We start from the raw sequence: 15,282 nt of genomic DNA on the forward strand, positions 1-15,282 counted from the left end.
TATGAGCACCTTGAGGTTTCTTGACAAGGTTCCAAACATCATTCTTGGAGAATTGATTCAGTTCTTCTTCCATTGCCAGAATCCAGTCTTTGTCTTGAAGAGCTTCATCAATTGATTTTGGTTCAATTAAGGATACCAATCCCTTCAAACTAAGTAGAGTCTCTTCAGAGGGTCTGAATGCAGATCTGGTTCTGACTGGTTCATCTTTGTTTCCCAGAATCAACTCCTTAGGGTGAGAGGCAACAATTCTGCTCTTCTTCTGAAGCTGTGAATCAGAGGGACCGACTTCCTCTGGAGAGTCTTCCTCTGGTTCAGCTTCCTCTGGAGCTTTGCTTTTGTCAGAAACATTAATACTCATATCTGCAAACTTTTCAACAATGAAACAATAAGTAGGCAATTCAACAATGTCCTACGAGCTGTGACGAAAGTGAGTGGGGAATATTTGAAGTTTCAAGACCATAATAATCTAGAGGGCTCTGAGGCATACAAATGGAGATGGTTTCAGGTAAACTTATCACAAGCTTGAGTAATTATATGAGATTTCTAGTCATTACAACTTATTTATGATTTTTAAACTTTTTTAGAATTCGATTGGAGCACTTGATGGGACACATATTCCAGTAACAGTGGCAGCAGAAGATAAACCTAGATACCGTAATAGAAAGGGTGACATCTCTACGAATGTGTTAGGGGTTTGTGGTCCAGATTTAAAGTTTATTTACGTGTTACCTGGTTGGGAAGGCTCGGCAGGAGATTCATGAGTATTGCGAGATGCTTTACGTCGTCAAAATCACCTTCAAATTCTGAATGGTAATATTCTCAACCTTGATACTTTTTTTACTATATTAAATACAATCATATGATTTTTGTTTTCTTGGAAAAAAACCATCGCAGGTAAATACTTTCTGGTCGACGCAGGATATACAAATGGCCCAGGATTTTTAGCACCTTATTGAGGGACTAGATATCATCTCAATGAGTGGATTGGAAACACCCCTCAAAACTACAAGGAGTCGTTCAATCTCCGTCATGCAAGTGCTAATCTACAATCCTCCATCCAAACACAATCTAAGAGTAATTGTAGGTGAATTCAAATTCTGAAGATGGATAATTTGTACTAATTTACTAATAATTAACATTTACTTATAAAAAAATATAATACATATTTGTCAATGCGGGTCGCCATATGGTACACTAGGAGAAAGTTATGCAAATGTGCACAACCTCATTTCTCTTTCTATGCCAAATAAAGCAGGTTAAGTATTTTTATTTTAAAAAGATTTACTTAAATTTAGCCTAAATTAATTTAATTAAAAGAAATTCAAAAAGAAACTTACCCTTTATCCACCATGGTCCTCCTCCCTCCTCATTGCTCCCTCTGTTCAACCCTTTTAACCCACTGTTTTCCTTTTCCCTCAACCTGAAGCCACCACCGCACCATCCTCCGTACAAACTGATTTTATGTGCATTGACCACAACCCACCCACCACCATCACCAACCAACCTCTCTCCACGCCACCCTACCACCATCACCACCTCTCCACGCCACCCTCAACCCAAAGCCCATCACCTAGAGGCCTCTATCAACCTCTACGACTCCCTCATCTCCCGACCTAGATCTTCTTCCCAGAACCACGAGTTTCCTCCACACCCGAGCATTTTCCTCATCCATATATGATTTTTCTTACCCACGAACCAAACCTCCATCCAGATCTGATTTTCCACAAACCCATGAACCAAAAAATCCATTTATCTTGCAAACCCTAAAAAGACAACATAGAGAGATAAAAAAAGGAGAAGTAGAGATCGACACTCAGAATGCCACATCAGAGCCACAGTGATCACTATCGACTGGACGAAGGAGTGGAGTCCAACGCTTGCGATACGCGACAACGAGGAGTTGGGTTTGTCCTTTTTTGTAATTAAGTTTCTGCATTGTAAGAATTGAGGCTCAATTTAATGCATAATTTATGTTAGTTATTGAATTAGTTGTTTCAGTGTCTCTATTTTGTGTTCATTGTTTCTTCTTCCATAACCCTGCACATCACACAAAATATTGTGTGAATAAGATGCATCAAAATATTCCTCCTCCTTTGCACAAAATTTTCACTTCAAAACTCTGAGAGTGGTGATGGTGGTGGATGGGTTGGGGGTGGCATGGAGAGGTTGGTGGTGGGGTCCATTAGGGGTGGCGTGGAGAGAGGTGGTTGGTGATGGTGGTTGGTGGGCTGCGGCGGGTGTGCAGAAGAAAGAAAGAGGGGAGGGCAAGATTTGAAAATTAAGTCTTGTTTGGAGGGTAAAACAAGATTCCCTTGTGCAACTTTGCACAACTGTACCGCTCAGGATTTTGGGCCAGCTTACCATGATATTAGTATTGGACTCCGGGAACATATCAAAGGCGGCCCAATAGGAACAACCCACCAAAGATCTCGAGAGAATATGGGGATGTGGCTAACTTTCCATGTAAGATTGTGAAAAGCGATGATCTTACCAAGTCTTTACTAACTTCCAATTTAAGCTTGTCAGTTTTGCTATCATGTTGTTACCTTTCTGTTACATGTAACCATATTCATTCAATGTATCTAGACATTTAGCATGGTTAACCTATCTGTTATATAAAGGAGGCTCACCGTACTGACTGTAACTCAACTTTTATCAATATACCACTTTCAGATCCTGTTTTACTCAACGCTTACTTAGTCTTTGAGCTCTTTTCAAGAACAACAACAAAAAAGTCGTGTACCATAGACAACCCCTGCTAATGCCTCTCCCTTATGAGATTTCTTTTGGTAAAGAAAATTATGTTGAAAATGTTGTATGTCATCAACAAATATCTTTTTCAAAACTTGTACTCTTATTATTAGATCTTGAAAATGATTTGTAAATACCTCAATAGTATTGGCACCCCAAATACTCCTGATTTTAGAGGGTTAAAACAGTGGCGTAACTATGAAGGAACATAGGGGCAAGTCCCCTAAAAAAATTACAGAATTTTCTATAATATAGTATATAAATATCTATAATCTATAATCTATTTAAAGGGGAAGTTTTTGCAACCTTGAGGGTAAAATTGTAATTTAATACTTTAATACGCATGGGTGGAAATTTTCCATGGTCATATACGCAAGTTTGTGAGTAATTCAATATGTTATCAATCTTGGCCATTCATTGCTTCTAATCCTTACCGTTGAACATTTTCTTATGAAACCTTTTGTACAACTTTTTCATATTCTTGGTCGTTTTATTTGTTGCCTTGTAACTCCTAGTTATGGATTATGGTTACAAAATCACCAAGAGTCTCTTCCTTCTTCTCCCATATATAAAACATTTTTTTATTCCCCTTTCAACTTATTTTCATATCTCTCATTTTGCTCTTCAACATCTTCATTCATGTGTAGGATATCTCTTCAATTTGGATTCTCCAATAGCATCACTCCAGCACAAGATGATCTTCCATCAGGTTAGAAAATTTACTATTGCGTCTTTTCTTCTCCACCGGTCACTTCTTCTTCATCATTTTTCATTCTCAGACATTGATGTTTTTCTCCATCATCATCTTCCATCCGGTAAGAGCTCTTCTTTTTTCGTCTTGTTTATCCTTTTTAATTTATCTGTTCTAATTTTGCCATAATTTCTTCTTCAGATTTTTTTTTTCATGTTATATTCTTCCCAAACGGTCTTATTTTTTCTCATTCATTCTTCTTATTCTTCATCTCACACTCATGTAAGATTCAGTCTTTCTTCGCAATATGCATCTTATTCAATAGATGGAACTTACACATTTTATTTTACTATTGTAATTTATGCATGTTTTGTTCTTTGCTGTTGACTATCAATATTATTATGATCTGTTTGTAACTTCTATTTCGTTTAAAAAAACATTTTTTTTGAAAGATAAAAGATTATGTATTATTATCCACAAAAAACCCCCAAGGATAAAACCTTTAGGGAACGAGGAAAGCCCAAAAAAAGGAGCAACTTGACGAACAAAAGGAAACCCCACTAAACCTAAAGGCCCTCGACCAAGACCTTGAAACAAGACCAAACGCAGGGCTAAACAAACAACCATGATGCCAAGGGGAACAACTAGAAAGAAACCCCAAAACCAATACAAAAACAGCCCGAGAGAAACATACAAAAATCAAGACTTGAAATGTTTCTCATATACCTTTCCCAGGCCTCGTATGACATCTATGCCCTTTCCCTCAAACTCTAGACCCAAGACTGTGCCAACAAGCCTTTTTTCTTCATAAACTATTCAAGTCATCTACTTGATTATTTCTCTAATTGTGTTTCATTATTTTTCTTGCACAATTTTATGATGTTTGCTTCCATTTCTTTGACAGTTTAATCTTCAACTAATGTAAGTTTCTTGTTTTTTTTTTAATTTTGATTAATTTATTATCAACTTAGTTGACCAAATGATAATCTTTTCTTCTAATCCGGTACAATGAAGCCTCTTTTTCTCTTTTACATTTCATTGATTTAGTTTCAATTTGTTCATTTTTTCAGATTTTCCCATTGCTGTTTTCCATTCTTCCAATGTTACATCTTGAAAACATGTAAGTTTCTTGCATTTTTCGTAATTTTTATTGATTCATTATGAATTTAGTCGATTAAATGAGTCATCTTTATTTTATTTTACAACTTGGTGTGGTGTTGTCATCTTCATCGTCTACCTTAAGTTTCATTCAATTTATGTCATTTTAGGTGTTATTTACACTATGAATGTGGTCACTAATTTTACATTATTTTTTCAGTTTTCGGTTTTGTTTTTCCTTCTTATTCCTTTTATCTATCAAGACTATTTGATGAGTTATATTTCATTTTTGTTTATTTTTCTATTGGAAGCAAATCCTTAAAATAAAAAAAGTTTCATATATTTGTTTTTACCTATGAGACTTTAAGTAATTAATTATACATATTATTTCATATGTGATTTTTCAGAACCCGTTCGATATTCAGCAGACTTTAAATCTCAGTCGTACGATATTCCCCTTGAACTTCTTTCATCAATGTTAGCATATAACTTTCTACTAATAAGGTCAAAATTATTTTAAATGAATTTATTATTATTTAATTTATATGAGTTATGGAATGTCTTAGGTCAAAATTAATATTAAAAATGATATTAGTATTTAGTTATGAATTTCATAAGACACATATCATTAGTTTAGGTTTGTTGAAGTATCAATCAATTAATAATTAATATTAATAATAAATCTTAAAAGTTAAAGGCCACTAAATAAATAAATAAAAACTCTCATATCCATTCCTCTTTAACTTCCTTCATCAATGCCATTCTATAGACTTCTACTATTAATTGAAATAAATAAATTTATTATTACTTATTTCATATGAGTTATGAAATTCAAAAACATATTTATATTTATTTATATATTGAGAAGTTTAGCAACCTCGAGGGTACAATAGTCTATCAATAAACAATGTTTCATTTTTTTTACCTATGAGCTTTTAAGTAATTATACGTATTATTTCATATGTGATTTTTCAAAACCGTTCGATATTCAGCAGACTTTAAATATCAGTCGTTCGATATTCCCCTTGAACTCCTTCAATCAATGTTAGTATATAACGTTTTTTTTGACAGCAATAGGGAATGATATTATAAGCTAGGCTTAATTGCACTTTTGGTCCCCCAACTATTGTCTTCCTGCGAAAATCGTCCTCATACTTTAAAATTCGCAAAAAAGTCCTCCAACTATACATGTAGTTGCACTTTTAGTCTGTCGTTTGCCTTCCGTGAGAAAACTAACGTGAAAAGCTGATGTGGCTCCCTCACGCGTGTCTCACGTGACTTTCTTCAGAGAGCTTGATGACTGGACAAGTCACATGCTTCTCACGTCACTCTTTTAAGGGTTCCATGGTAAAGAAGACGATGGAGGAGGGAGATGACCGTTGGAGCGTTTTAGAGTCACGTGAAAAGTATGTGACTTGTCCAGTCATCAAGCTCTCTAAAGAAAGTCACGTGAGACACGTGTGAGGGAGCCACATCAGCTTCTCACGTTAGTTTTCTCACGGAAGGCAAACGGCAAACCAAAAGTGCAACAACATGTATAGTTGGATGACGTTTTTTTGCTAATTTTGAAGTTTGGGAACGATTTTTGCAGGAAGGCAATAGTTGGGGGACCAAAAGTGAAATTAAGCCTATAAGCTACTTGGCAAGCCAAGCAAAAAAAAAAAATACAATTAGGGGGAGTGAAGGTTAGTACATCAAAAAGCTAACCAACAATAAAATATAAGCAACCCTAAGGAAAAAGACTCAAGCTAAACCCACAAAAAAACCTCTACCCGAGCAACCCCAAATAAACAACCCAATCAACTATGCCACAAGCTCCGAGACCTTATATTATCAGCAATGCCATTGAGGGCCTCCTCATCATAACAAATGTATACCATCCCCATGCGTTTACCAAGGGCCAAAGTTGGGGGTGATTCAATTGTTCAATTTCGCAGAAATAAAATAAAGCAATTAAAAAAGATTTTTTAATTTGTATGAGAAAGATAGCACTTGAGTATAGTTTCACCAATTTAATCAATGCCTTAAACAAAACAGTGTTTGTATAAAATTGAGAGTTCTCTCTATGGTGATTTAGCCTATGTTCTTACTTACTAAATTAATAGCAAAGCAAGACTTTGAATTCAATTACTACGTCTGTGTTACGAGCACCTAGACCCTTGAATTGAAGATTAAAATTTCATATACTAGCCACCCTATTAGATTCTACTCTTATTTCTAAGCAGTAGGGAAAGTCCAATAAATTCGCTCCCGTGATTCCATAATTCTTAATATAACTTTCGTTCCTAAAAGAATTAGTAAAAAGCTCGCATCGATTCAAGCACAAATTAACTGAAACGAATACATAAATTAAAAACTCAATAGTCATACAAAGAATTGAAATATCAAGACATATAAATAAAAATGATTCACATCTCAAGTGCTAAAGAGAGGAGTTAGCCAAACATGACCATAAAAATTACAGAAGAAGTGTTAGGAAATAACACAGCTGAAGAAGTAAAATAAACCAGGAGCCCAATCAACAACACAAGAATATAACGTGGAAACTCCAAAACCGGAGAAAAAACTACGGCCGTTGTCAAAACCGACAACCAGAGAATAAACACTATGTGAAAATTGTTACAACACATAGACTTCACTCTCAACCACCCCATAACCCCAGTACACCCACACTCTCCAAAGTAAATATTTGAACTACATCTCACAATACTCTAAAACAAGAGCATAAGAGAAAAAGAAAACACAAATATAAACTTAAAGTGTTTTCAGGTGCTACATCTTTGGTGTTTTGGTGTGTTGAAACAAGGAGCCTGAGATCCCTATATATAGTCTTGGACCCTCCCACCCATCACTAATCTAAGCGATGTGAGACTTCTCCAAGATGCATAACTTGATCTTTTTTCTCCTTCATTAGCAATGTGGGACTTACATTGCAATCAACCCCAACAATCTCCACCTTGATTGTAATGGTCTTCAGTTTTCATTGTCTATACCGACAATCATTGTCTTCATCGACAAACATAATTCTTATTGTCTATATACCGACAAATTAAATTATCATACTCCACCATAAAAGAGTACACTAAACTTGGAACTAAACCATCCCAAGAATTTTCTTCACTTGGAACTAAACCATTCCAAGAATTTCCACATGCCGAAAATTTATGGTGCAACTTCCATGTTGGCTTTCTCCGAAAGTTCATCAGCCATCGACATAACCACATACCTTGCATCAATGCCAACCAATGCCCGCACGCTATCACCACACACCTTGCATCTATATCAACCAACGCCCGTGTGCCACCTGGACAATCTCATGCCCAGAACGCCTTGTGTAACATAAATTAAACAGTATAACATCTCATATTTTCATCGTTGGGGTAACGACCCAAAATATATTATATTTTTATTTTAGGTAGCGTTTGGCCCGACTTATTTTTGACTTTTAAGTTACTTTTTAAAAAAAAGTTGGGCTAAACACACTTGATAATAAGCTCTTAAAAAATAAGTTACTTATTCTTTTACAAAGAAAATATGAAAAAGTGACTTTTAAGTAAAAAGTTAAATGAGGGAGCTTTTTTCAAATAAGTTGTAGAGAGATCACCTCCACCCTCTACCACAACCACCACTTCTACCATCACCTCCACCACAACCGTCCACCACCGCCACGACCTCCATCACCACCACCACCGCCGCCGCCGCCATTGTCACCACCACCATCACATCCACTACTACCGCCACCCTCCACCACCACCATATCTACCATCACCTCCATCATAACTGTCCACCACCACCATCGTTGTCACCTCCACGACAACCCTCACCACCGCCGCCACCACTTCCATTGACATCACCACCACGATCTTCATTGCCACTACCACAATCACCTCACTGTTACCACCACCATCTATCCTCCACCACCATCATCATCACCACATCTAGTATCAACTCCACCACAACCGTTCACCACCACCATCGCTGCCGCCACCCTCCAACGTCATCACCACCACCACCATCTCTATTATCAAAACCGTTCACCACCACCATTATCACCGCCATCACCTCCATTGCCACCAACACCACCACTTTCATTGCTACCACGAATATCACCTCCATTGTTACCACCACCCTCCACCTCTACCATCATCCACCACAAACGTTCACCGCCACCACCGTTACTACCGCCATAAACATGCACCGTCACCACCACTGCCGCCTCTGAACCACTACCACCGCCATTTTCGCCTACTCTTCCTTCATAACCCCTTCTACCATCGTCTCCACCATCACCACCACTGCAACCACCTCCACCACCGCCACCGCGACCACTACCAATAGGTAACACCGATATCCAACACCAGCGCTACCTGACCCTCCACCATCATGTCACCTCAACCACCTAATGTTGTGAATTTAATAACTAACTAATATATTTTAAATTAAAAGCAATTTTTAAGTTATAAAAAATTAAAAAACTGACAAACAACTTTTACTTTTTTCTAAAAGATCTTATTTTCCACTTTTACTTAAAAGTAACTTTTAAGACAAAAAAAAGTCGGGCCAAACACTACCTTAGTATTAAATTGACTTAATCGTCAAATTGGTCTCTGTCTTTGTTTCGCCGTCTGAACTAGGTTCCTCCCAGAAAAATTTGTGGAAAAGGTCCTCATGAATGCAAAATGTGTGGAGTCAATCCTCGCCGGAGCCCGGAGCTCCGGCGAATGATGAAATGACATGATGACTGTATTAATGATGCTGATGTGGCTTTAAAAAATATAAAATATTAAAATATTAACGTTTAATTAACATAAATTAAGTTGTTCTAATTCTAACCCTAAATTAATTAACTTAATCTAATTCCCCCCAATATTTTCCTAATTCCTCACAAATTACCCCAATTCTCAAATCGTTCCCCACATATTCCCCACTCACTAGTCACTACCATCATCATGTCGTTTTCACACAGCCATGAATCATCACCTCCAACAAAACTATCCTCATGAACATCTCCAATCATCACCCAGCCATGGCACACCAAAATTGCTTTAAAAAAACTCACAACACCATCTTGAAAAAAAACAAAACTATTCTCATGAAAATCTCCAATTTTCCATTCAGACATGAACATCCCAACCCATAGATATAGCTCAAGGCATGCAAATACTAAATTGAAGACCCAAAACACATTCAAATAAACGACCGAGAACACTATCAACACTACAATATCTAATGATAGTAAAATTACCAACTAAAATTCCAATCTCAGCTTCAACCGAAACCTAGAAGCTAAGAAGAACAAAGAGGAACTCAGAACCCACCGCCATCAACCTCTCCACACCACCACCAACGCCGGACCAACCACCACCAATCCAGATCTAAAATCCGATACAAGAAACAAAGTAAAGAGGAAACAACAAACCCAAAAAGGCAAGGAAAATAGCAAACCCCACCACCACCTCCGCCTAAAAAATTGGTGCTTGCCACGAAGACCACCGCACCATTAACTCCTAAAATAAATCGTCGTTGCTGATCCCGTCCACCGCTTCCCACACGCAGAGCACCACACACAAAGGTGTTGTAGATATTGGCTATGGTGTTATAGATGTAACATCCCGATTTTCAGGGTGTCACTTTAGTAACTGAAAATAAAAATAAAGCGGAAAAGTAGGTATTGTTTTTCGTTTTTCTTTTTAAAATAAAAGACTTTCTAAAGTAAAGACTCAACACAAATACATAAAGTAATGTCCAATATATTTACAGCCCTACTGTAATAAAAGTCTCGTCCAGAAAGTAATGCCCTAAGGCAAATAAGTACAGAACCAAAGTAAGAGTGATAGGTTTATAAATACAGTCCTCCAAAAGAAAGTAAGTCAGCCTCCATGAGACCCCCTATGTTCGACAAACTCCCTGTGATCCTCATGGAAGAGAACCACACAAAAAGCTAATAGTCGGGGACCTACCCTGCCTAAAATGAGAAATGACAATTAGAGCTACGACACAACACCTACTCTAACCCCCCAAGGAAGCGTGTCTCTCAACACTCCTCCTCCTCCTCCTCGCTAGCATAGTCATCCTCAGAGTCAGAATCCAGAACGATCAACTCTCTGTCCACATCTATGACCTCTCTCTTCACAGTCCGAGTCACCGACGTAGAAACCACCCCCGTCTCTGCATCCACCACGCTGATGAGCACATCCCCCTCCATCACGTGGACCAAGGGTAGCAGTGTAAGGCTCCTCCTTCGGCTCAACCGGCCTAGAAGAAGATGCGGCATCAGAACGATCAGCGGCGGCGAGAGCGCTCAATCCAGATGATGCTCCACCAGCAACCTCATCCTCAGAAGGATCCTCATCGTTAGACGACGGTGGTGGTGGTGCTCTAGTACTAGGTCCACAATGCACAGTGGGTGGCAGGTTAAAGCTCACAGAGTAGCGTTGCAAAACTCCTTTGGTCAAACGCCCAAACTCATCAATCTTGTCCTCCATGATCCTCCCCATATAGATTGCTCGGTGACTGGCGGGGTCAGTCATCCATGCAGCGGGGCTAGTCGGGTCCAACATCTCATACCTGGTCCCCCCCGAGGGGTGAACCAACGTAAACCAATCCGCCATCGACATCTGGTAGTAGGCCGACCGCCCAAACACAAACATACACACAAAGCCAAGGCGCGAGGGTCAACTCGCAGAATAGTGTATATTATACAAACAACAGATAAAGTGGACAGGGATATATACTTAGGTTCAATAGGCTTATCATAGCATGTAAGTATCATATTCTCAAAGTGCAATAACAATAAACATTTGTTGTCAACTCAACAAGTTATCAAATAATATAATGATGTTTATTAACGTCAAATAATGAAGTCATAAATGCATGATGATATGCAATGACATGCTACAAGAAATGCTCCAGATAGATGGGCACCATTGAGTCATTCCTAACGCTGGCATAGCGTGTAACCATTTCCGCTCGGGCGTCTCTTACACCAAACAAAATGTGATCAGATCAGCCATAACCCGCAGGTCTGCCATTTCCGTCTGCTACTAAGAAACACTATCGATGTTCTTATGTGAATACCCGATCTTATGATCATTTTTGGATTCACCAAGGTCCGACATCCCATCGCATTTAACCTCAAAATTTATGAATGATGCAATATGGTTAGCCAAACAACGTATCGCCTCACCCGACATCATGTTCTAGCTAATATATTGTCTCTAAAAATACCCTAGGTAAATGTTGATTCTGCGACAAAAATGAAATCAAATAACAAAATAGTGCAAACACCCTTGATGACTACTCGAGTCATCCGACTCATCCATCGAACGGTCAAAACCGCTCAGCGAGCAAAAGAGTACCAATGTACTTGGAAACTTATTAGTTTCCCGGCTTATCTTTTAGATAGCCAAACAACAAAACTGCTCATCGAGCAAATTGCCTAAGCACACAGGGTTTCCCCAAAACTTGGATCACCGACAGTTCTCTTTTTTCAAAACTTATTTCCAAGCCCTAAGCTTTCTTCGGGTATTATTATCATTATTTAAAGTATTCGGATGTTGTTCAGTGTATTATGAATTTTCTTTTGTAAAATAGTTTCCATTTCTTTTTCCTCTAACTCTATAAGTTTAAAAGATCTCATCAACCCAAGTAACCCCTTGAGAAGGTCTCGATTCACCAAAAACAATAAGGGGCCGAACTTCGGCTCGTCCCATCAAACATTCTGTCAAAATCTCATCACTAGCATGACATAACTTCCCGTTTCCCCACACTCTGACGTTCAACAGATATATGTATAATTGCACAACATAGTTAGTACAATCCAACAAAACATGACACATATATCAACACATCCTATGATTAACCACTTAAAACGTATAACATGTGAATCAATAAATAGCAATAATCAAGCAATACACCAATGTCGGACGAAGCCCTAGAAATCGGAGACACACGTCTCTATTGATTTACAACGGTCTAAGCCTCATAAAACATTTTCGAGATCAGCTTAATCAATAATAAGCATAAACAAATAGCAAGTCGAATTTATCGACGCCTAATGCAACGCTCCGATTTCTCGAGTGTCACACAGTAACCAAATAATCCAATTTTCATAAATAATTTTCGTCGTTTAATTAATTAATCTTCAATTAGTGGCAAAAGTTCAATTTTACGGAATTCTTGAAACTTAACCATTTTAAACTCGCGGAAATAATCATCAACGTAAACCTCAAAATTTATTAATCATTGAAAAGAGTATGATATAAATATCCAGAAGAAAACTTCAAGTAAATTACATCAAGTGAAAATATCCCAACTGAAAACGAAAAACATAGTTCAATGCCCACACGGTACTCTCAGCTCTGATACCACAATGTAACACCCCGATTTCCGGTGGCGTCACTTTAGTAACCAAAATAAAATAAAGCGGAAAAGCAGGTATTTTTTTTTCGTTTTCTTTTTAAATGAAAAGACTTGTCGAAATTAAGGACTCAACCCAATCACGATTAACAGCGACTAACATACAATATGAGTACAGCCCTCGCTGCAACTAAAAACATCGTCACGAGTGTCCTCAAGTGACGGAAAGTAACATCAAGTAACTAAAAGTATTGCCCAACGGAAAACAAGTGCGACCCATAGATAGAGTCATAAGTTTTTATAATTGCAGTCCTCCAAGAAAGTAAGTTAGCCCATAACGGCTTCCAAAAAACCTCCTACATCCGACAACTCCCTGTGATCCTCATGGAAGGGAATCACACAAAAAGCTAATAGTCGGGGACCTACCCTGCTCCAAAATGAGAAATGACAATCAGAGCTATGACACTAACACCCAACCTTAGTATGCTCTAAACACCCATACCCTATACTTCCATCATCGACCCTCATCTGGTCATGCATTCAGTCCGGGTCCTCGTCGAAACTTCAGTAATGGTCATTACGCTCCTGGTCCTCCCCAAGTGACGAATCATCACGAACTAGCTGTAGAACGTCTGGCAGCAGGCCGACCGCCCAAACACAGACATGCAACCAAAGCCAAGGCGCTAGGGTCAACTTACGGAATACAATAGATGTACAAACAACATGTGATAAAGGGGGTTTATATATAGGTTGTATATATACATATAATTTATGTATTGCTTACCCTAAGATATACATATAGCATGTTATCAAGGCTCTAATAAACAATTCGATATCTGCTACCTCAACAGTTCAATAAACAATGACTCAACAATGACTCAACAATTCAATAAGGGTGCATGTATGCATGCAATGTCAATTCACAAGATGATCCCAACAAATAGGCATGTCAAGTCGATCCAACCCATTGGGTTGAACATACAGACTCGCACACGCAACAAATGACAACGCCAAGTCGGTTCACTCAATAGAGTCGAACATACGGACGTTGCGCGCGTCCAATGACTATCGCCGAATCGATCTAATCCATCGATTGAACATACGGATCCGCGCGTGTCGAAGAGTTATCGCTGAATCGATCCAATCCTTCGGATTGAACATACGGATTCACGCGAGTTAAAATGGCAATCACTGAATCGATCCAATCCCTCGGATTGAACATACGGACTCACGCGTGCCTGAGTGACTACCGCCGAATTGATCCAATCCATCGGATTGAATATACGGATCCGCGCATATCAACAATTATTGCCGAATCGGCCCAACCCGTCGGGTTTGGACATACGGATTCGCGCCGCAATGTCGAAGATACATTCTTGGTGTTCTTCGTGAAGGCCCAGTCTTTCGACCGTCCCAAAACCCCGAACGTATGCATGATGCAATAGGGTTAGTCAAACACCGAATCGTCCTCGCTCGTACGTGTTTAACTACAAATCTCAATTTTTAAAAGTACCCGAAGGTCAAAGTCGTCTTTGCGACAAGGCTGTGAAAAGACGGAGTACATATTGCACTCAGTGACATTTCCATGGTAACTATGGTTCATCCCCGTGACGACCATCAAATCATCTCAAGTTCAAGGCTTTTCGACTATTTCACGTTTTTCACAAGCATTTCCAACTCTTAAATTTTCCTAAAGGTCTCGTTAATTAATCAAAGCATTTCAAGTTGAGTTAATTCAATTATGAGGTTTATTGTCAAAATCTAAGTTTCATGAATTATCAAGTTCCATGTTCTAACTAATCAAAGTCCCCAAAATCCCCCAAGTGTAAACCTCGGGAAAAGTCTAAGTATTTCAAAGAGGGCTAGATCTCAGACCTCAGGTCAGGACCTGCCTAGGGTTTCCTCTCAACCCGAAAGATCAACAAAATCAACTCAAATGTCCTACGCTCCGCAATCGCGTCAACACGCACAATTCGATATCAATTCAACAATATTCAGCTCTAAGAGCGATGCAACAATAATACGGTGCAGGAATCGTAAGACAGAAACCAGTAAACGGCCGAAGCCTCTCAGAAAACGGAGACACACGTCTCATATAAGTTCACTCGGCCGAAGCCTCCAGAAAACATTTCTCAGTTCCAAGCGATAAACAATATCCAAGCAATATTCAAGTCGAATTTATCGACGCCTACAATATAATAGCTAGTAAGTAAGTTGCCCTAACCTCGAGTTGTTCCAGTCTCGCGGTGTAGGTCTCCCTCACAAGCTTGTTCAGTCAACCCCAAAGTTTCCACAATTGAACCTTTGAGCGAAAACCACATAATTCAATCCCAATCAGTCAGAAACTCAGCAAACAATAATTTCTAAGGTTACACGAAGCATCA

General features: G+C 38.6%; 1 protein-coding gene and 1 pseudogene across 1 annotated transcript; one reads left to right on the forward strand and one right to left on the reverse strand.

Moving 5' to 3' along the window:
- Positions 1-370: 370 nt before the first annotated feature.
- Positions 371-956, forward strand: LOC130736459 (uncharacterized; annotated as a pseudogene).
- A 7,608-nt stretch (positions 957-8,564) lies between these two features.
- LOC130736460 (uncharacterized) lies at positions 8,565-9,662 on the reverse strand. Its single transcript, XM_057588291.1, has 2 exons — positions 9,427-9,662; positions 8,565-8,868 (listed from the first exon to the last, which is right to left on the reverse strand). Exons 1-2 carry the CDS (start codon positions 9,660-9,662, stop codon positions 8,565-8,567), a joined length of 540 nt encoding a protein of 179 aa, XP_057444274.1.
- Positions 9,663-15,282: the final 5,620 nt, after the last annotated feature.

The sequence above is a fragment of the Lotus japonicus genome, chromosome 2 (genome assembly GCF_012489685.1).
Source record: "Lotus japonicus ecotype B-129 chromosome 2, LjGifu_v1.2".
NCBI lineage: Eukaryota > Viridiplantae > Streptophyta > Magnoliopsida > Fabales > Fabaceae > Lotus > Lotus japonicus.